General features: G+C 39.0%; 1 protein-coding gene across 7 annotated transcripts in view; it reads right to left on the bottom strand.

Annotated features, from left to right (window-relative positions):
- Positions 1 to 21,061, bottom strand: part of LOC122811493 (circularly permutated Ras protein 1-like) — a 1,239,209-nt gene that overhangs the window by 79,219 nt on the left and 1,138,929 nt on the right. For all 7 annotated transcript variants that reach the window (XM_044083365.1, XM_044083368.1, XM_044083363.1 and 4 more), the window contains one exon: positions 17,463 to 17,556. In XM_044083365.1, the coding sequence (XP_043939300.1) occupies positions 17,463 to 17,556 (94 nt within the window). The remainder of the gene's footprint in view (positions 1 to 17,462; positions 17,557 to 21,061) is intronic.

The raw sequence follows: 21,061 nt of genomic DNA, 5'->3' as shown, positions 1-21,061 counted from the left end.
CTAGCATCACACTGTGGGATCTTGCGGAGGAGCCACTGCCTCTGACAAAGGCCAGAAACTCCTTCTCCATCAGTGGTGGCTTGACCCATAGCCCACCTACCTTCTTGTGCCAGGCAAGCAACTTTTTTATGCCACTCAAGTAATGTTGGCGATCCTGCGGTGGCTCATTTCATACATACAGTTCTGCCCACCAACATCAATGTTCCAGGCATGGTCTTGTTAGGACCAGTTGGCAGTATTCTACCCAAACAGCCACTGGCCACAGAAACAAAGGACCTCAAAGGCACTTGATTCTCTGCCTCAGAAAATTTTAACTTTCTACTAACTTTCACAGAAGAATCAGTGTTCTTTTGCTTGCTGTCTCTTTTTGTATTACTGTGTAGGCATGGAAAAACCTGGTATTAGCAAGGTGGTTACGACTGCCCCAGGTAAACCTTTACCATAATGTTTACCCTTTGTCTATATACCATGCTGCTAGTGTGTCTTTCAGTTATATTTGTTTATCTAAACAGCTTACTTATTGTCAAGCCCATAAGATTGCCGAAAAAATGTCAAGTCACACTGCCACAGTTATTACATTCCAATCAACAAAATGACATAACTATTTCTGCTCATTGTTAAACAGACTTCTACACTTTCACTACTTTTAATCAATACAACAAGCAAATGGTGTGAGTCGAAATGTTACTTCAAGGCTGGCCAGAATGTACTCTGTTTATTTATTTTTTTATATTTATTTATTTGTGCTTTACTTCTGCTGCATACATTCTCCATTAGGCTTGACCATTCTTCAGCGCAACCACTGTCTCAGGCTTGTACTGACACTCTCTCTTTCCCCATTCAGTAAGTCTTAAAAGTAATGTCAAAGCCACCATTACAGCAACATGCAGTGACACCATCCCAACCTCCTTAGCTGGTGGGAAGCAGAGGTTAAAGTTGAAGCAGCACCAGTGCAGTGTAAGTAACCTTTCGCTTACCAACACATACAACCTGCCCAGTGTACACCATCCACATATGTTATACACTCATATTTCTGTTTTCCATAGCACTTGAACCTATAGCAGAGAAAGCAGAGGTGTACAGGAGGAGGATGAAGTACCTCAGAGAGTGTCAGGGTGAGTAAACTTGTTTTATACAGGTTTAGATGGCAAAATACTGCAAACAAGTAACCCTGTTGCAGTAAGACATGGAAATCTGTTGACCTACTATAGCTGAAGTCTGCTTGAGAGCAGGTTTTGTCCAGCACTTTCAAATTTTCTGCTCAGTTCCACAGTTCAAAGGTGGCTAGATAACTGTTTAATGATATACCTGTGTGTGTTCATGCAGGCTTTGATGGACTTGTACATGTAGCTCAACACATTAAGGCATTGCTTTCATACAGAATGTGTTGTCTGTAGGTTGAGTTGCCTGCTTCTACTGTCTACTACACCATCAATGGCAATTTGAGGTGTGTGTTTGTGGTAGGTTACCTAAAGTACCTGAAGAGTTGTAATGTAAACATGAGCTGCATTTCTTCTTTGTATCTTTACATTTTTCTCCTCCATTCTGTTTCTCCATATCCATTGTATTATCTATATTCTCATCTAATAGTAGCAGTCTGCCACTGTACATTTTATCCTGTACTCCCAGGACTGTGCTAAGTTACACAGTTCAAGGATAGTATGACTGAGTGATGCTACTGCTGTGCATTTCACTTTGGCTTTAGTAGAAGTAGCCATCACTGGATATTGGATGTTTATTGTTGTTTAGCATACAGTACCTGTAATGTTATCACAGAAAAAGTACATACGAGTTGCATTTTTTCACTGAATCTGTACTTACTCTTTCTCACTCTCCTCTGCATTACATACATGTATTCTATTTATTATTTTGTTTTTCTCCATTTATTTTTTTTGTAGTTGTATGCTGCAGTATTTAGACCTGCAGCTGTCACTCCAGAAAGGTTTGTCAGACCTCCACATGTGGCACCACTGCCCACATCATCTTTGGGCCAGGTTGCCACAGGAATGCAGTAGCCAGACATGCACTGGAGGTTGGGGCTGTTGTCCCTGCTGGAAGCAGTGGATGTGGCAATAGCATGTCCATCACACACCAGCAGCTGACTTGACATTATGGGGGTGCTGGCTGCCTGATGACTAGCTAGATGCCCACATTGGCTATCCTGAGAACCTCCTCCAATTGTTCACTTTTTCGTGTCCAGGCTCTGCACTGGCTCCATTATCTGAGCCAGGGCCCAGTGGTGAGGGAGCATGAGATGACAAGTAAGCTCCCACTGAGTCTTAGTTCATAGTGATGGCAGCTGCACAAATCCATCCTATCCTCCGTCCTGGTGTTACTCTCCCTTTTGTGTCTATGCCCACCCCTGTTTGTTGTCCAATTCTCCCAAACACCACTGTGTACCGTTTGTCTTATGTTTCCTTCTCCATTTGCTCCTCCTCATTGTGTCAAGCATGTCTCGTCAGTCCTGTCCATCTTCTCCAGTTATTTGTGCGGCCCTGTTATCTACCTTAACCCTCTTACCTTCCTTTTACTTCCTTTCCTTCCTTCCCCACTTACCTTGTCATTATACCTCATTTACAGGGACAATAATGTTTTCCTACAACTTCTGCTCCATCCTTCATCAAACTGTACCTTATTTTGAAAATTTTTAGGTTAATCTGACCAGCATTTAAACTATGTTCTTAACTTGTGACCCATACCATAACTCTTTTGTGATTGACCAATATCTCTATAGGTAACAACTGAGGGATGTGTCATCTATCTATATATATATATATATATATATATATATATATATATATATATATATATATATATATATATATATATATACACACACACACACAAATGTATAAAAAAAAATATATATATATATACACACACATACACACACAAATGTATAAAAAAAAAATATATATATACATACATACACACACAGATGTATAAAAAAATATATACATATATATATACACATACACACATATAAAAAAATTATATATATATATATATACACACACACACACACACACACACACACACACACACACACACACACACACACACGTATAAAATTGGGAACTTGACCCATAAAAGTATTTTATTCACCTTCTTCATCACCATCCTGGTCATTCCTTAAGTTTTCACTATTTCACCATATGTTCTACCTTATGCTTGCTTTCCCATATTTCATTACCTTATCACATTTCCAACTTATAATTTGGTCAAAAAAATAGATAAAAACACCATTCTAACTGCCCTTTAAGGCTTTCATATGCCTTGCCACTGCTTTGCATACAAGATCGCTTAGACACTCTTGAAGCTGTTCACATGAGCATCGCTCGCTGCATTTCCTTTCTCTTTCATTGACGCTGCAGCACAGTATTACAACCTGTCACTGCAGACTTCTCTGCAGCTATATGCAGGAAATTTAATAAGCTCTCTTTCTCACACTTATTTTCCCTCTGTTAATTGTTCATGAGCTCTGGGCTTCATCACACAAACAAAGTAAAAGAAAACACTTTAGATCAACTGTTTAAATGAGTATGAACTTGAAAATACAAGAGTAGGCAGAAAGAGGAAAGAAGATAAAAGACTGGCATTCACAGATGACAAGTGAAAATGGTTCAAAGTGCATTGCAGTTAAGAAGGAAGTGTTAATGTTTTTAGCTAGTTATAACAATTTTTTACTTAAATGATAAACTTTTTTTTGTAGATTTGCTGAAAAAGTGTTATTTTGACTGATAATTTAAAGTCGGCACCAATTACGCATTTTCATGAAGTTGTATATTATTTTATATGTCTGTTAACAGCAAACACAAATGCTGTGTTTTTTGTTTTTAATCTTAACAAAAGTATGTCAAAGGGGATGTGAAATGTATGCTGAGGCTGGCTACTAAACCTATTTTACCCAGTTGTAGTTGCGCATGATTTTGTCCGGTTCCTTAAGCAAGCAATTCAATCCACCCTAAAAAGCTGGAAACTATATTACAGATATAGTCAGACATCAGACCGCATGTTCTATGCTCTGTTGTAAGAGCGTCTGTGGTGGCATTATCACCACATCTCCTTCAGTGTCCAAAAAGTCCTGTTCACATGCTGCTTGCTAGCCAAACACATTATTAAAAGACTTTGACCTCGTTCAACTGTCTGCAGCCTTAGAACCTATCTAATCAGTTGAGCTTAATTTACAAATTAGTTCATAAAGAACTTAGCAGAAATCTTAATGGACTGCTCACTGCAAACAAACTCCAGGGAAGTAAAGTTCCAGATAAAGCTTCCTTCTAAATGCACTTTTTATCTCAAACAAATGGTCCAGCATTGTTTTCCACTTCTCTGTCTCAGGTAAATGTAATTAAGCTTTCTCTGATATTCTTTCCTTTCTGCCTTATTTCTCTTTCAAGTTCTTACTCAAAGACCACACCCCTAGAATCAAATGCCATTCTGTCTCTGGATCACATCTGTGGTGTTAAAAGAGCAGTACAACTGGTTACCACACTTTAAATGACAGGTAGGTACTATCCTTAATGCTTAACTGTATAAGAAATTCCAGTTGAGTCCTGCTGTTTACATTGCCAAACTACAAACTGCATTTTAAATATAACAAATGTAAAAGCAGTTTCACAGTCTGTGATGTGTGTGTGTGTGTAACCTTTCGAAATCCACGTCACAGTCTTATTCATTTAATGTGTTATTGTAAATAGCTCATGCATGCCACAAGTTTAATAAATGTAAAATGTTACTATGTACTACCAAACCTACACATACACAGGCAAACACCTGACCAAACAAGACTTGTATTACTGTGATAGGAATATATCGAATATATACAACTGTGAACTACGCAGTCTTTTCATATTTTGAGGAATCACTGAAATAATCAGTTGGTTCAAGTAATACCATGGTTTAATAATGAATCTAGAAGCTTGTCTATAATTTTGAGAGAGGTTTTTGTTTAATAAAATGTTAGTAGATACAATATGGTTGACTGGAAGTGCAGAGGGCAGTTGGTAGAAGGGTCTGAGCAGAAGTGTTTAGGCACAATGTGTGCGTTAAAGAGATGAATGGGAGGTTGCTATTAGTTTTGGAGTAGTTGCTAGTTCTGTTGTTCTCATTTCATACACCTTCTGGACTAAATAGGGTATTGCTCTGTCTTTATCTCTAGTATTTTGCTTTGATTCCCCTGATAGTTTTTTCTGGCCTTAATTCTTAGTTTACCATTCATTATCTAATAAGAAATCTGAGTTTTCTTACCACATATTATAAGCAGCATGCACAGGTCTTTGGTAAACCATGGTGGTTTGAAGGAACTCAAAGTGGGCAATGTCAGGGAAGTATTTAGGCTACAGATGTGCAGGGTGTTTGCCAGGAGACTACATGTTATATCTGGATTATATCCTTGACAGAAGCAGGTTCAGTCAATGCTGTTAAGTTGAGTACTGATTGCGGAGCTGCAATCAGAACAAGTTCTGTATCATAATCACTGAAATCTATGGGTGGTGATTTTGATTTTTTTAGATGGTCAAGGAAATGTAATGGGTCAGTAATCCTGAAAATTGGAGGCTTGGTGGCAGTGTTTCAGATTCCAATGAGCTTATTAGTTACAACAATGCTGAGCATGTTATACTTATTGTAAAGTTTGCATGGACATAGGAAATCAAGACTGAAATCCTTGATTGGCAGGACATTTAGTCATTTTGAGAGAAAATTACACAGCTCCTTGACTATGTTGTATAAGAAGGAAATGGTTACTGAAAATCAGTAGTAGATGGCTGCTATAGTTATGGTTGAGTAAAGGTTGAAAGTGAAGTCTGCTATGAGCCAGTTTGGGAAAAATCTGTCTGAAGTGGATGATGCTCTTATGGCAGAGCAGCTGAGGTACTGCTTAAGGAACAGAAGGTAGTATCCGTCTGTACTTAGAATGAGATAATTCATGCATATTATTTTGCAGTTAGGAAAGGGAGTGTACTGAGGAACTGCGATACGTTATTTCTCACATAAACCTGATGTGTCAGGGTTGTTTTGGAATAGCCTGGTTTAAATGTGATCACCTTTTTTGAATTATGCAACCTGCATTTAGTAATCCAAATTTTAATGAGTTGTGATTGGTTAATTTTTATGAGGAGTGATTAATAGCTGGATGCTTTGAATGGATGTGTGGGTGAGGGCCCGTGTTTGCTTTTTGTAATAGGAATATAAACTTGTGTGTGTGTATGACTTTAGTATTAAGATAGTGGTAATGAGTAGTCACAATGGATTAGTATTAGGAATGGTAGTCTGGATGATACTGGACTAATAAATACAGAAATGGGTAATAGGGTTTACTGATTTCTTTTTCAAATTGAGTTAGATATTGTTAAAGAAAACGGTCTTTGATATTTGCACTGTAAGTTGTACACCATTAGAGATGCCCAGTATTATTGATATTGCTAATTATTAAAATTAAAAATATGTTTTCATATATCTGTAAATATCTCAATAAACATGCACATATAAAGGAATTTATTTTTGTCATGGGAAAGCTTTATGTTAATAAAAATATTCTAACAGTATATGTCTAAGTTGTCTAATTTTCAAGATATGAACATTTGTTTGTGAAAGGTAAGAAAACATACAATTTGGGGTTTGTGTGCACTATAATATATTGCACGATTTATGGAAAAGACCATGAATGCAATGAGTATTAATACTTCTTACTGATAACATTGTTATTTGTACAGTAATAATAGCTTTTTTGCTCACAAAATATTTACATTTGGTTATCTCAAGCTTTTTAAGTTTATTTTTCAGAAAATACTCTGGAATGCAAGATGTGTGTAGCCTGCTAGAGGTGCGAAGTTCCGCACCACATAGGTATTAATGAGATACAAGGAGTATACAATGAGAATTTTTATTAAAGTTCATGCTGTGTTCACTTTAACTAGAGTACTGAAATTAACTTGGCTGGTATACCAGCTGGTAGTGAGATATGAGATTGTCATTATCATCATCATTATCAACCCCCTTTTTTCCATTTTCTAGATTGGGTCAGGGTCTCATATCAACTTTGCCATCTCTCTTGATTCAATGCCACTCTCCTACCTTCTCTGACACTCATACGAGATTGTCGCAACTTCTTTCACACAGTCCATCCTTCTCTTTTGCTGGATGCACTTGTTTCTACTTGCTTACTTCCTGTCTCTTCCAAATCTTCTTCACTAGATCGTCTTCTGCTTTTCTGCACGTGAACTATGTGACGTTGTGAGGTACTGCCAGCTATGCTAGGAGTAGTAGTGAAGGAGATGTGTAACATATGCCAGCACAGCACAGCTAGCTGGAAATTTTGTAAAGAATTATATGTCAATTGTATATCAAATTGGTCTGTACAGATGCCTGTGTTGAAAAATGTATTTGCAAAGCTGTTTGTGTTAAAAATGTACCAACAGTGTGCCCTGCTGGACAGAAAAAAAGAAATATAAATGTATTATTGTAACTGTTTAAATGTATATGCTTTAACAGAAAATACTGGAAGAAAAGAAGTTAATCTCAATCCACCTGACTTTGGAAAATACTAAGAAATTAAATTACTGGGCCTAGGCTATAAAGATGTTATCTCATAGTTTTGAATGAAGCCAGAGATGCAATGTCTGTAAGAAGTATGGTTTATTACCTTCTGTAGGAAGAGTGGAAGTGTTTTATGCTTCTATGACTACCAAGAGCTGCAGCAGATCTCAGCAAGGAGCTCTGTCTCTGTACTGCTGACACATAGATGCTAAATCCTGGCAGTTTCTAGAAATGGGGAGGGTTGCATGGAACCAGAGGTCAGATGACCAGATGTATGTGATACCATTCTGGAATCCAAAACTAAAATAATGTTTAATCTAGTTGAGACTGAAGTTTCATGGCACCCTGTTTTGGAAACCTGACATAGAAGGATCACTCATCTACTTCATCTTGCCTTGCTGTAGTAAGTAACTTAACTAGGGAATAGTAACTCTTGAGATCAGTGAGGAAAATATAGTGAGGTTAGTCGAGTACTGTTTTCTTTATCTGTGTGAATCTATTCTTCTGTGTTAGTTTAATATTTCCTGTAGTTGAAACTCTGGTGTTTACTGTAAATAGATATTTAGTATTTTCATGTTCTTTTATTATTTATTATTAAATATATTTAAACTTTTCACTGTGGCTAGTCCTTTAGAGAATGTTAACCTTTGAGAGTACTCATACTTGTTTGCTGACTGTGGCCACTCCTGAAAGCCTTACTGCATTGGTCAAACTACCATTAGTTTGTGTCTTTCGGTTTTTCCCGGTTAGGGGGTCACCACAGAGGAACTCCGGTCTGCTAATGATTGGCAGTAGATTTTTACGTGCTGGCTTGCCGGGCCTAATGCACAACCTTTAATGAATGAATGCCCATTCACGCATGTCGCCACATAGAAGACGCTCTAACTGACAATCGAACGGGCAACGTTTAACTGTGTGGCGACAACGCTACCGCAGCATTAATATTAATTTCACTTGGTATAATAGGGTACCCTGGTGCTGCGGTAGCATTGTCGCCTCATAGCAAGATGTTGTCCCATTCGATTCTCAGCTAGAGCGTCTTCTGTGTGGAGGCATACGTGAATGGGCGTTCCTTCGTTGAAGGTTGTGTGTCAGGGCCGGTAACCCTGCACATAAAAATCCTCTACCAATCATTAGCGGACCGGAGTTCCACTGTGGTGAGCCCTAACCAGGATAAGCCGAAAAACTCATTATTATAATAGGGTACCCTTGTAAGACCCTTAGGGTAGCTAGCTTGGGAGTGTCTGGTGGCAGTAACTACCTTATAGTCTGGCAGAAGGGGGTATAGGTAGTAAACCTGTACCAGCCTTTCCTAGGAGGTTGTGTGTGTGTGTGTGTGTGTGTGTGTGTGTGTGTGTGTGTGTGTGTGTGTGTGTGCGCGCACTTGCAAAGCAGATCTCAGAGTGTGTGACTCAGCTACTTGGAGCATGGACACAAAACACTGGTTTCACAGAGAAAGTGGTAGAGGACTGAGCTTGAACACTTGGCTGATGACTTAACTCTACAGCTGTGCCAGTGGGGAGCCATAATGGGGGCCTGGGGAGAGACAGAGAGAGAGAAACCCAAACCCCAGGCTGAGTGTGTTCCCTGAGTGTTCTTAAGAGAAACAGTGTTTGATGCAGAGAGCTAGAGCTGCATCTAGAAATACTAGGTGCATCCATTTTTGTTCCATGTGAATGTTCCTCTCTAGTGTCAGTGCTGAGTATTCAGGCTCCTTGGTTACTGGCCCAGAGAGGGGATGTCACATATCAGTGAGCAGTGGTGTGGATATTAATTGAAATTCTGTAGTCTGCAAGCAGTTGTCACTAAAGGTGTGTCCTCTCAGCAGTCACAAGGTAAACATTCAGAGTTGCATTTTCCAACAGTTTTTATTTTATTTTTTTCAGTTTAGTTTAGTCAGGGAAAGCAGGCAAAGATGTCAGCAGGGGATTATAACAAGGTGACAAAGAACTAGTTGGCCAAGGTGTGTGAAGCCAAAGGACTGCTGCATGAAAACCTGTCTAAAGAGAAAATTATTTCAGCCTTAGTTGCAGCTACAACATAAACCAGCAACCAGGACGACAACCAGTTTGGTAATGCAATCCATCAGAAACAGGACAGTTCACCTTTTCCGAAGAAGACTTAAAAATCCATCTGGACTTAGACTTGAAATGGAGGACAAACATTGGGAATTAGAATCAGCAGAGAGACTGTGGCATTTGAAAGCTGAAGAAAATGAGAAGCAGTGTCAACATGACAGAGTGATGGTGACTATTTGACAGGGTCATGGAGGTAATGGGGAAGGGAATAACCAAACCCCAGAAGGAATCAAGGTCAGTACATTTCTTCCTCAATTTACAGTGGAGGATAATTTTGATAGTTTTATTCATATCTTTGAAAGGATATGTAAACTGTATAATGTTGACAAAGGGCTTTGGGTATGGTTCCTGACAACTTTACTCCATGGTAAAGCTGTAACTGTTGTTTCTAAATTGTCTGACATTAATTGTTTAAATTATGACAAGGTAACAAAATGTTTATTTGAATATTTTAAGTTAACACCTGAAGCTTACAGAAAAAAAGTTTCATGAGCATAGATGCAAAGCAGATAAAAGTGTGTGTGTGTGTGTGTGTGTGTGTGATTATATTGCTGAGCTAAGCACTTATTTTCATTGGTGGGTGGGTGAGTGAGTGTCAGGTCACCACTTCTGAAGGGTTGGGAGACATTTTGATTAGGGAACAAGCCCTTAGCATTTTGCCTGACGACATGATAATCTGATTTGAAGACTGTGTGTGTAACTCTTCAGATGAGCTGGGGAAAAACTTGGATCTACTTACCAAGCAGTGCATCACTGCACAGGAAGGGGATACCCAGTGCTGCATATGGATATAAGGGAACCCATGGTTGGCAAACTAAACCTCCCCAACAGAGTCCTCAGTAACAGGGAAAGCCACTAGTTCAGGTACACAGTCAGGATCAAGGGTTAAATGTGTTAAATGTAACCAGTGGGGCCATATATCATATAGATGTCCACAGAGGCAAGGTGGGGAACAAAAGGTGGTTGAAGTCAGCAAGTGGGAATAACAGCATGTCAGTGGTAGGTTGTCTGGAGGCAGCAGGGGTACCAAACTATCACCAAAGTTTATATGCAATCTTAGTGGATGTAAAACAGACCACTGTTAAGACAGACAGCCTCTGACATCAGCAAGTAGATGTGTTTGAGGATATCCCTGTAGATGTCTTGATATGGAATGATTTTGATAATGCAGTACCTTGTGTGCATGTAGTTACATGCAAGTCAGGCTTAGAGATAGGAATGTGGGTCTGGTAGCCTGGAGGAGAACCAGACAGACCTCCCACCTGAAGCCAGGGCTGAAGAGGTGGCTATTTCAGGGAGGGTGTTACCTTCTAGCAGTGAGCCTGAAGGTGAGCCACAGCTGCTGGTAGGTACTGGTGTTCCCTTGGACAGGGTGACTGCAAGGACAGAGATGAGTGGTAGCATCCAAGCTGACAGTGAGGCACTGCTGTCAGAGGATACCAGACTTCCTGTGGAAGGGGAGCTGGGAAAAGTCAAAAAGGTAGTGTTGAGATAGGCTCAGCTCTTGGACCCTACACTAAGGGGCTTGAAGGAGATAGCTTGAGAGGTGCCTGAATAGAAACCCTTGAGATCAGTTAGGAAAATATAGTGAGATTACTTAAGCACTGATTTTCTGTATCTGTGTGAATCTATTAATCTGTGTTATTTTAATACTTCCCTGTGGTTGAAACTCTGGTGTTTATTGTAAATATATACTTAGAATGTTTGTGTTCTTTTATGATTTATTGAGTACATTTAAATGTTTCATTCTGGCTGGTCCTTTAGAGAATATTTTAACCTTTGCAAATTGTCATTTCTGTTTGGTGACTCTGTGGCCATTTCTGAAAGCCTTACTGCATTGGTCAAACTACCATTCGTATTAATATTAATTTCATTCAGTATAATTGGGTACCCTTGCAAGAGCCTTAGGGTAGCTTGCTTGAGTGTGTCTAGTGGCAGTAACTACCTTATAGTCTGGGCAGAAGGGGGCATAACTGGTAAACCTGTGCCAGCCTTTCCTGTGTGTGTGTGTGTGTGGGGGGGCAAATCTAATCTCAGTTTGTGTTTGTCAGCTACTTGAAGCAGGGACATGAAGCACTTGTTTCAGAGAGAGTGGTGGAGGACTTAGCTTGGACACCCAGCTGAAGACTCAACTCTACAGCTGAGCCAGTGGGAGCCTTACTGGGGATCTGGTGAGAAAGACAGAAACCCAGACCCTAGACTGAGTGTGTTACCTGTGTGCGCTTAAGGGAAATTGAGCTTGATGCAGACAGCTGCATCTGGAAATACTGGGTGCACCCAATTTTTGTTCCAAGTGAATGTCCCTCTCCAGTGTCAGTGGTGAGGATTCAGGTTCCTTAATTACTGGTCCAGACAGGGGACATCACAACCTAATCACCTGAATCTATTCTCTTTGACCTCCTCTTCAACTGGAGCTACCATGGCTTCTGCACTGATATTCTCATTTCTTTGTCTCTGCCACAGTGTGCATCCTCCTACCTGTCTCAAGCACTTTATCTCCATCAACTCTAGTTTCCTCGACTGCTCTTCCTTTACTGCCCAGCTTTCTATACCTTACAGTAGTACTGGTCGCACCACTGTTTTGAATGCCTTACTTATCAGCTTCTTTGGCATTTTTGTGTCATACACTAACCCTGGCACTCTGTGCTAGCTGGCAACAGCCCATCTAATTCTAGTTTTGCACTACTCATTCAAACTTTTCTTCTCCTCAAATACCCTTCCTAGACACTTTAAACTGTTAACCTGTTCCACTATCTTCCCTTCTATCTCAGTTTTCACCTTGTTCTGATTCTCCCCATTTGCTGCCACTACAACTGCACTCCTATATGCCTATATTTCTGCATTCTATTCTCCCATCTTTTGCTAAAGTTCTTTCTCAGAGTCTGTCAATAATTCCACATCATCTTCATATAGCAAGTCTGTTCATCTGTCTCCCCTGACCTATTTGCTAATGCAGTCCATCACCAGTATGAACAGCAGTGAGCTCGGAGATGCACGCTGATGTACACCCATTCCCACTGGGAACCCCTCTGTGAAACAAAATACTGTTCATATTTGAGTCATTTGGTCTTTGTACATAGCCTGCAGTAATTCTACCATTTCTGAGACTTCAAACAACTGTAGGACTGACTGCTCAAATCAACTTTCTTGGTATGGCTGTCTCACAGTGCAAACATCAGGTCCACTATACTACATCCTGATTGGAGTCTGAACTGTTCATCTTGCTTTCTACTAGTCTGCATATTCATTTATCAATCACCCTCTGCAGAACTTTATGCAGTGTAACAGGAGTTTGATATCTCTGTACTAATCACAGTTGTGGATATCCTCTTTGTTCTTGTACACTGGCACTAGTATGCTTGTCCTACAGTCATCTGGGATACAACTTTCTCTCCATACAGAAATGAGTACCCTCAGGAGCTATTTCTTCTCCAACTCTCCCAACAGTTTGACAATATCTGCTGTGAGCTCATCTGAAACAGCTGCTTTCTCCGACTTCATTTTCCTCAGTATTGTTCTTACTTCTTCAAGGGTGGGATCCTCCCCTTCTTTCATCATAGACTGTATCTGGGGCAGTACACCTTCTGTGGGTTTTTCTTCATTCAGAAGCTGTTGGAAGTACTCCTTCCATCTGTCCTGTGGACTGGTGAGCAAGTTATTGCTGATATCCCTTATGAAGGGTGGCTATCTTTATCATTCTGTCTTTGCCTTGCAACCTGATAGAATTTCTTTGTGCTATCTACTGAGCCATTTAGCCTCTTTGCTAGCCAACCAGTATTCCTTCTTAGCCTGGTCCATCTTTTCTATCTCCCACTTTTTCCTGCATTCCCTCTTTCTTTGATGACTTCCTGAACTTCTGCTGTGTTCCACCACCAGTTTTCTTTATGTACTTTATTTCCACATCTGATTCAGTTGCCTATCTGTTCTATACTCCTCACACATGGTGTTTTGAGGCACTTACAGTTCTTCTTCAACTCCACCTATTTTCTCTAGAGTCCTGAGTATTTCCTTGAACTCTTGTGCTTTCTCTCCAGTCATCTTCCAGGTCTTCAGCCTAGTCTCAGTTGCCTTTAGAGCCTTCTCTGACAACTGCTTGCAGCTGACCATGGCAACCAATAGCTTTTGCTGTCAGCTGACTGTTTCACTAAGAATGACAACGCAATAGCTGATTCTACCCCGATGCCCTTTTTTACTAGAAGAAACTTACCTGAGTTGCATGTTAGCCATTCTTGTATATGATCTTGTTATGGTCGCCCTTGCTGAACCATGTTTTGGGCACCATCAAGCCATTTGCCAGACAGAAGTCTAAAATGACCTCACCCTCCTTTTTCCTGTTATCCCACCCATGTGGACCCAAGGAGTCCTCATATCCTGTTCTGTCTGTCCCAATATGTGTGTTCAGGTCACCCATTATCAACACCAATTTCTGTTGTCCTGCTTTATCTATTAGGTCCTGCAAATGCTGTCTGAATGCATTCTTTTACTCATTATCACAATCCTGCCATGGGGCATAGGTTGACATTATGAATAGTGCCCTGTCCTTATACTGATTGTCATAAGTCTGTCACTAATTCTGATGACATCCCTTCACTGTCTTCTGAAACCTCTCCCTCACCACAATTTCTAACCCATTTCTGATTTGTCCTCCACCTGAGGTGTACACTCTGGATCCCGAGCCAAGTAGATTTGCATCTTGTCTCTTGGATACATAGTATGTCCAGCCTCCTCCTTAACTTAATGTCATCCACATCTAAGTTGCACTCTATCAGTGAACCTATATTGTGTGTAACAATCCTTAGTTCATGTTTGGCAGATTGATCGGTTTCATGTCCAGCTTTTGCTCCACAGAACTATCCCATGTAACCTAAGTTGGGCAACTAGATACCAGCCTGACAGTACCTTTTTGGCCCAGGGGTGCTGGGCTTTATGGCAGGCACACACAGGCCAACAGAGGCACATTCACCCCTCCCACCATTAGCATGAGTAACTGACACAAGTAAGAGTAGGCGTGGTCATTTTTGCTAACATTAGTCATCACAACCGAATCACCTAGATCCAATTTTTATACCACTGAGTGGCCAGTCCTGACATGGCACACAGTCTGTGATCAGTGTTCTCCGGTCTTGAGGATACTATGTACCACAGTAGATGCCCAAAGCAGTTGATCTATACAAGATGGCCCATAGCCCACAACTCCATTCTTGCATGAGTTTGAGGTGGAAACACTTGGCATGTTTCGGGAGGTGGGAAGAACCCCAAAAAGACACAGGCAGATCATGCAAACATTGGTCGGATGTCAGGATCAGACCTTGTACCTTGTATCTTGTGAATAGGAGGTAAAGTCTTTAACAATATGCCAGCTGGTGAGACATGAAATGAAGGTGAAATATATGAGAAAAGTATTAGACGTGAAGTTCAAAACAGTATTAAATAAGAGTAGAGCATTTAATATAGACAACCACTAACTTTCTGCTACAACACTGCCACCATGGGTTTGAAGGTTAGAAGTTGATATAGGGTGCAAAAAGGGGTTAAAGTTAGATAATATATTTGGGTTTCAGTTTCCTGCTATCAAGCAAGTGATGGCCTAAGATACACAAGGCATTTAAACTTTATTAACATGCTTGGCTTCCACTTTCCTATCTACCACCTATGAAGTGGAAACTAAGGGAAGGTCAGATCTGGACAGGTAAAAGATTAGAGAAGCATAAGTGTCCAGTTTTCTGTCTGCCACCTAGGAAGGAAAAGGGCTTAGGTATGCGCTACAGTGATCATAATTACCATTTAAGAAATACTGACCTATTTTTATTGTAAAAGAATACTTTGCAATCCAGGAGTACTATATAATTAAATATTCAGTGGTAACAAATATTTCAGTTTCAGAAATGCTCAAATTCATTCCAAGCAAAGCAGAAGTAAATGATTATTCTTCTCTGTTTACCTCTGAACATGTACCTCAGAAGAAATTGAGCAGCATTAATACCAGCTCCTACATTTTGTTACAGTAGTACTTGTCTATATCTTTGAGGAATACTGGCTATTTAAATAAATCTCCTTACTATGCAGCTTACTTTCAGCAGCTTTTAAATTGGGAATAGTAGTCAGAAGACAGTAAATAACTATAATATAAAGGACATGTTCACATTGCTCCAAGGTAAGTATGAATGATCTCAAAACTACGGCTTCAGAAGTCATTTACGATTGCCTAGAAACAACGAGTATGATAGAGAATAGCACATTTGTTATAGTCCATACAAACTAAGAAATAACAAAACACAAGCTGAAAGCAGTTAAAAAGCATAACCTACTATTTCCAGAATAGTCTGTACGACTTCTTATGTCTTTCTACACTGTTTAGCGAGTGTGGGTATCACCGCACGTCTTCAAGCACATTATGATAGTGACAATTGTTGAATCCTAGTGGCAAGTGAGGCTGATGGTTTATATGGGGAAAGTATTAGCTCATTAGAGCTGAGTGCTCCTTCAATTGTTTCTACAGTTGTCTCCTACAGCGCCTCTAAGCATCAAATATTGCTTGTTCATGTTTGCATTAATAATTCCAAATCCATGCTTACATACAAGGTATCAGAATATTTTATCTTGAAGTATGTATGACGGCAAACATAATTGCACTATTTGACCTCTAATGAGTTTTTGTTAGCACTGCAAAGTGATTAACTTCATTTTTTTTTAAAGGTTCAAGCCGCACCCACTGGGAGCTAAATGTACACACTCAAAATAGCTGTACTGGAGAGAATGAGTTTAAATGGTACATATTCCTTAAAATACACACTGCAACAGAGCAGAGTGCCATATTACATATGTCTGCTTGCATATGTACGTGTTTATATTTTAAGAGTATTTCTTTAAATTCAACCTATTTAGCCTACGTATGGATCGAGTGTCTATCATTCTAAGGTGCATTTTGGAATCTGAAAAAGAAATGATATGTAATTTAGTTATATCACAGTATATTACACTCATTTTGTATTTTAAATATGATGATGTTTTGAATCTGTTGTACCCTCATAATGCTTATTTTGACTTTTATGTCCCCAACACTCAGAAAATGTATTATTTTTAACTGCCTCTAACTGTACAGCCACTATCAGTTATTTTTGCATTCTAACAAAGTGTTTTCCTAGACAGATAAATTATGCAGTAAAATACTGAGCAGTAACTGATGTTTACATTTGGAAATTGGCAAAGCTCTGAATACATCCCAAATAATACAACAAAGTCTGACTAGTTTTCCTTTCGATGTTGATGCCTAACTATACATTTAAGAACAAAAATCAAAACTATTACTTCTGTTTGTTGTATTTTATAGTTCCATAATGTCTACAGTTTAGACATGTGTCTACTAAGTAAATTAATCTGTTTACTGCAATCTGATTTAGGGCACCTAGAAAATATGTAATAATGGCCAGATGACAACGTGTAATCCCACAATGAACACATTCCCAGTGTTCAAAGATAAGCAGTAATGACCACAAACATGTTGTTCCAGAGGCCATTTAATTGTTATCTAGGATCAGTGAGTAAGTAAATTATGCAAATAAATGAAATGTCAGTGTTTACGCACACTTTCAATGAAGTATGCCAAATATAAAGTGACTTTTGCAGCTCATATGAATGCTACAACAATTACAAACATGACATATACATAATACAACAGAACTGCATTTAAAATGTATCCAGACCAGAGCCATATAATCACAATTAGCAATACACAGTTATAGATCATACGTCTTAGGTAGTCACCACTGCCCACAGCATACGTTAAGTATTCTGAAATTCTTCTAACTGATATAAGAACATAAAGGTATTTCAGTGAGTACAAACCTGCTGCTGTGAGGGTAGATGTTGGTAAATTGGAGACATGCTGTTCACCCAGTCTTCGTAAATTGCTTTCTGATTGTTGTCAGCTGTTTTACCCCTACAAATTAAGCAATAACAGCTTAGTGAGCACAAGAGTCAATACCTTCAGTTAGTATGGCTGCTACAAAGACTTGACTACAGACCAAAGCCCTTTGGCACTGTAATGAAACTGTTCACATTTGGCTTGTTGTTAAAGGTACACTTTGAGAAAGTCTGCATACTGCTACGCTGCATGAAGGCCTGAATGGTACTTTCCTACAACTGTTAAAGCCATGTCTGTATTTTAGCAAAATACAACAATTATAAGCCACGGTGGTGCAGCGGTAGCGTTGTTGCCTCACAGCAAAAGGTTTTCTCGTTCGATTCTTGGCTTGGGTTGGGAGTGCCTTCCATGTGGAGTCTGCATGTCCTCCCCACAGTCGAGTGGGCATTCGAAAGACATGCGTTGAAAGGGTGTGCCTTCGTTGAAGGTTGGGCTGGTACCTCGGCACCATAAAAACCAACTGCCAATCATTAGCGGACCGGAGTTCCACTGAGGCGACCCCTAACCGGGAAAAGCCGAAAGACAAACAACAACAACAGTGTGCTCATTTTTTAGCAGATCAAGGATTCGACCAGTTCACTGCTATGAATGCTAGTTTATTACAGAAATACAGTAAAATAATACCATATACTTTAATTCTTACAAAAAAATTATAGCTTTCAAAGAAACATGCCCTTTTCAGACAAAACAGTCCAGGTTAATACTGTTCACAATTAAACAGTAAAAGAAAGCTTAAAAGAAATTTAAACATGCAAGCAAGATTATCTACCCTGCATACAGACTAAATTATAGTGAAAAGAGACTATACAACTTGTTAAGCAAATATAATCTCATACACAAACATTAAAAACTCAATACAATAACATGTTTTTGACAACATCTGTTCAGCTTGGCAAACCACCTGCATCTTAAATGTGGCTTCAGAGAGGAGTTTTCATTTAAACAAGATCATCTGACCTTCCAGTCTAATCTGCCACTTAAGATCACTGTAGCAGAGGAAAGTTACTATAGTCTTCCTACATGCATTGTTCATAAAAAAAACAAAAAATAGTATTTGATGCAGGTATATGATCTGCATCAGCAGAATATTTGAATAATGCATTTTTTTTTACAAATCTCATATAAATACTGTTTGGTAAGATTTTTCTCATATGTTCTGTTTTTCTCGTACAGTAACAAAAATAATGCAACTGGTTAAATGTATCAAGTTTTTTGTGCTGTAAGTAGCATATGCATTCAAATACCACCTTTAAAGATTTTGGAGACAGACATTCATAAAATTGACACAGTTACAATAATTAGTGGATTCATCTTTGAATACTAGAGAGAGTCTTAACTAAACCCTATTTATAGAAAAAAAAAACCTTAAACTTTCACCCCCTTCTGTATGTAAAGTCAATTTGTCAAGTAATCAATGCATTACTTTCTCAGTTAGAGCCTGGTTAGACACTGTACCATAACCCATTATAATACTGTGGTCTAGTTTTAACAATTTTATTTTTAGTCCATTGCCCTTGGAAAGGGTGAATAGCAATGCACCTTAGTACTACTAGGTACAAGAGGGAAATCAGTGCACTATATAAATGTAAGTTGGTATCTGAAGGCACTACCTTTGTTTTAATTGTGATTTATAGTGTGTGGGGTGTTTTATCTTTGAAGTGCAGAAAGCAGTTATTAAATAAGAAGGAAACGCTATGGGTTACTTAATTAGGTGCTCTGTTTCCAAGACGATTAAATGATAGCTATTAATCTGTTTTGGTATTTCGCTTTAATGTGTAATTGCTGTTTTACTGAGTGTCGTTTTCTTGTATGTTACTAAGCTTTCCTAGTGGACAGAGATGTCACATGATTGTTAATAGTTTTCTTTAAATTGTATCACTTTTTATTGATGCACTGTAGCAATGAAAAAGCTCTCTTTGTGAAACACTGGGTGTGCTACAGATGGAATAAACTGCTATATGTGGTCTACTCTTGTGGTGCTGGAGCTTTATATATATATGGATTCACTACATAATCTCGACATTTTAAAATATCAAATTTCAAAATCTCGAGACTAGCCGAAACCCCTAAATACAGAATGACCAGAAGCACAACATTCAAACTCTAGAACACTACACTAGACATACACTACACAGTTTATCATAAAACCACCAGTCACATACCTTCCATTCATCCGATTGTCAGTCAGAATGTTGGAAAGGCAAATAACTGCATGTACAAAAGAACGGATCCATTAGTTCGCCGAGGACCTTATTTCGAACTACTGAATGGCGCACAAATGAATGTCATGTCCACTGATGACAAAAACGCATATGCAATGAAGATCTGCTCATTGCACTAAATAAAATGGAAATATAGGGCGGGACTACAAGAAGACAGGATTAAAGAGCTACCGGTCGTGAAGACTGTCATCAAATTGTGTATATTGTGCAACAGCTGGGTTTATTGCCTTTACAGCGTATGCATAACCTGGAGACCTAAGGAGATTACTTTCGTAGTGTGGAAGGGTGAATAAAACCAAGATGTGAGTAGGTAGTTTAAATGTCTGATGTCAATGATAGTATATTCGCTACAGTTATAACATATACTGTTATTACAGCTCATTATGAGCAGTATTATGCAAATACATATTGCTGTAAGTATTAATTATTCATTGTACCATGACAGCTACAAGGAGTAATATATTAGCTTTAACTGACACTGAAAAGCATCTTGCTGTAATGGTTTTATAAACTCTGCATATGTTTTTTAAATTGTATAAGTTATTCTGTAGTGTAGTCTGTGTTTGACATTGGCACTAGATACATGAGCATATAGTCTGTGTGTGCTGTGACAGCTGTTTGCATACTCATGTTTAAGGTTAATTACATAGTAGTAGGACAATTCCTGTTGACTATAAGCAGTATTCCCTTCGTTGAATGAAGCAGTGATAGAGCTGACAGTGGTTGTTTTACGTTGTGAAGCGCACATTAGAAAAGCATACTGCATGCTGTTGTGCATCTGTGGAGGCATAAATGATGGCTGTATATTGTTCTATGTAGTGATTACCAGCAGGCTTTTGTTGGCAGAAAACATGCATCGGCTTAGGTGTCTATCTGTATAGCTTTGTAGATAGTAGTTGGAAAGGGTACATGTGTAGTCAGTGCATTTTAATAATGTTTGTCCATTAGGAGATGTCTTTCATTGGCAATGCAGTCCCTTTGTCATGGGTTGTGTACGTGTTACTTGTGATATATACAAGTGATACAGGCATGTATTACATTGTAGTATTAGCGTTCATTCTTAGTAATCACGTTACTGTTGTTGATTTGTAGGTGTGCTAAGGTACTATGTCAGACCAACCAACTGTGAGTTATCCTGGTGTTATTGGCTCTTTGTATGGCATGGTGAAATCACAGAAAGGTTGCCCAATTCTTTATATTGATGGTTATTAATACTACCTTGAAAAGAGTAACCCTGAGAAGAATTACTGGTATTGCACTCAGAAGTCAAGGCAGATGTATAAAGGCCGTTGTATAAC

The sequence above is a fragment of the Protopterus annectens genome, chromosome 9.part0 (genome assembly GCF_019279795.1).
Source record: "Protopterus annectens isolate FY-2018-M chromosome 9.part0, PAN1.0, whole genome shotgun sequence".
NCBI classification, from domain to species: domain Eukaryota; kingdom Metazoa; phylum Chordata; order Ceratodontiformes; family Protopteridae; genus Protopterus; species Protopterus annectens.
This window is presented reverse-complemented; position numbering and strand designations above follow the sequence as displayed.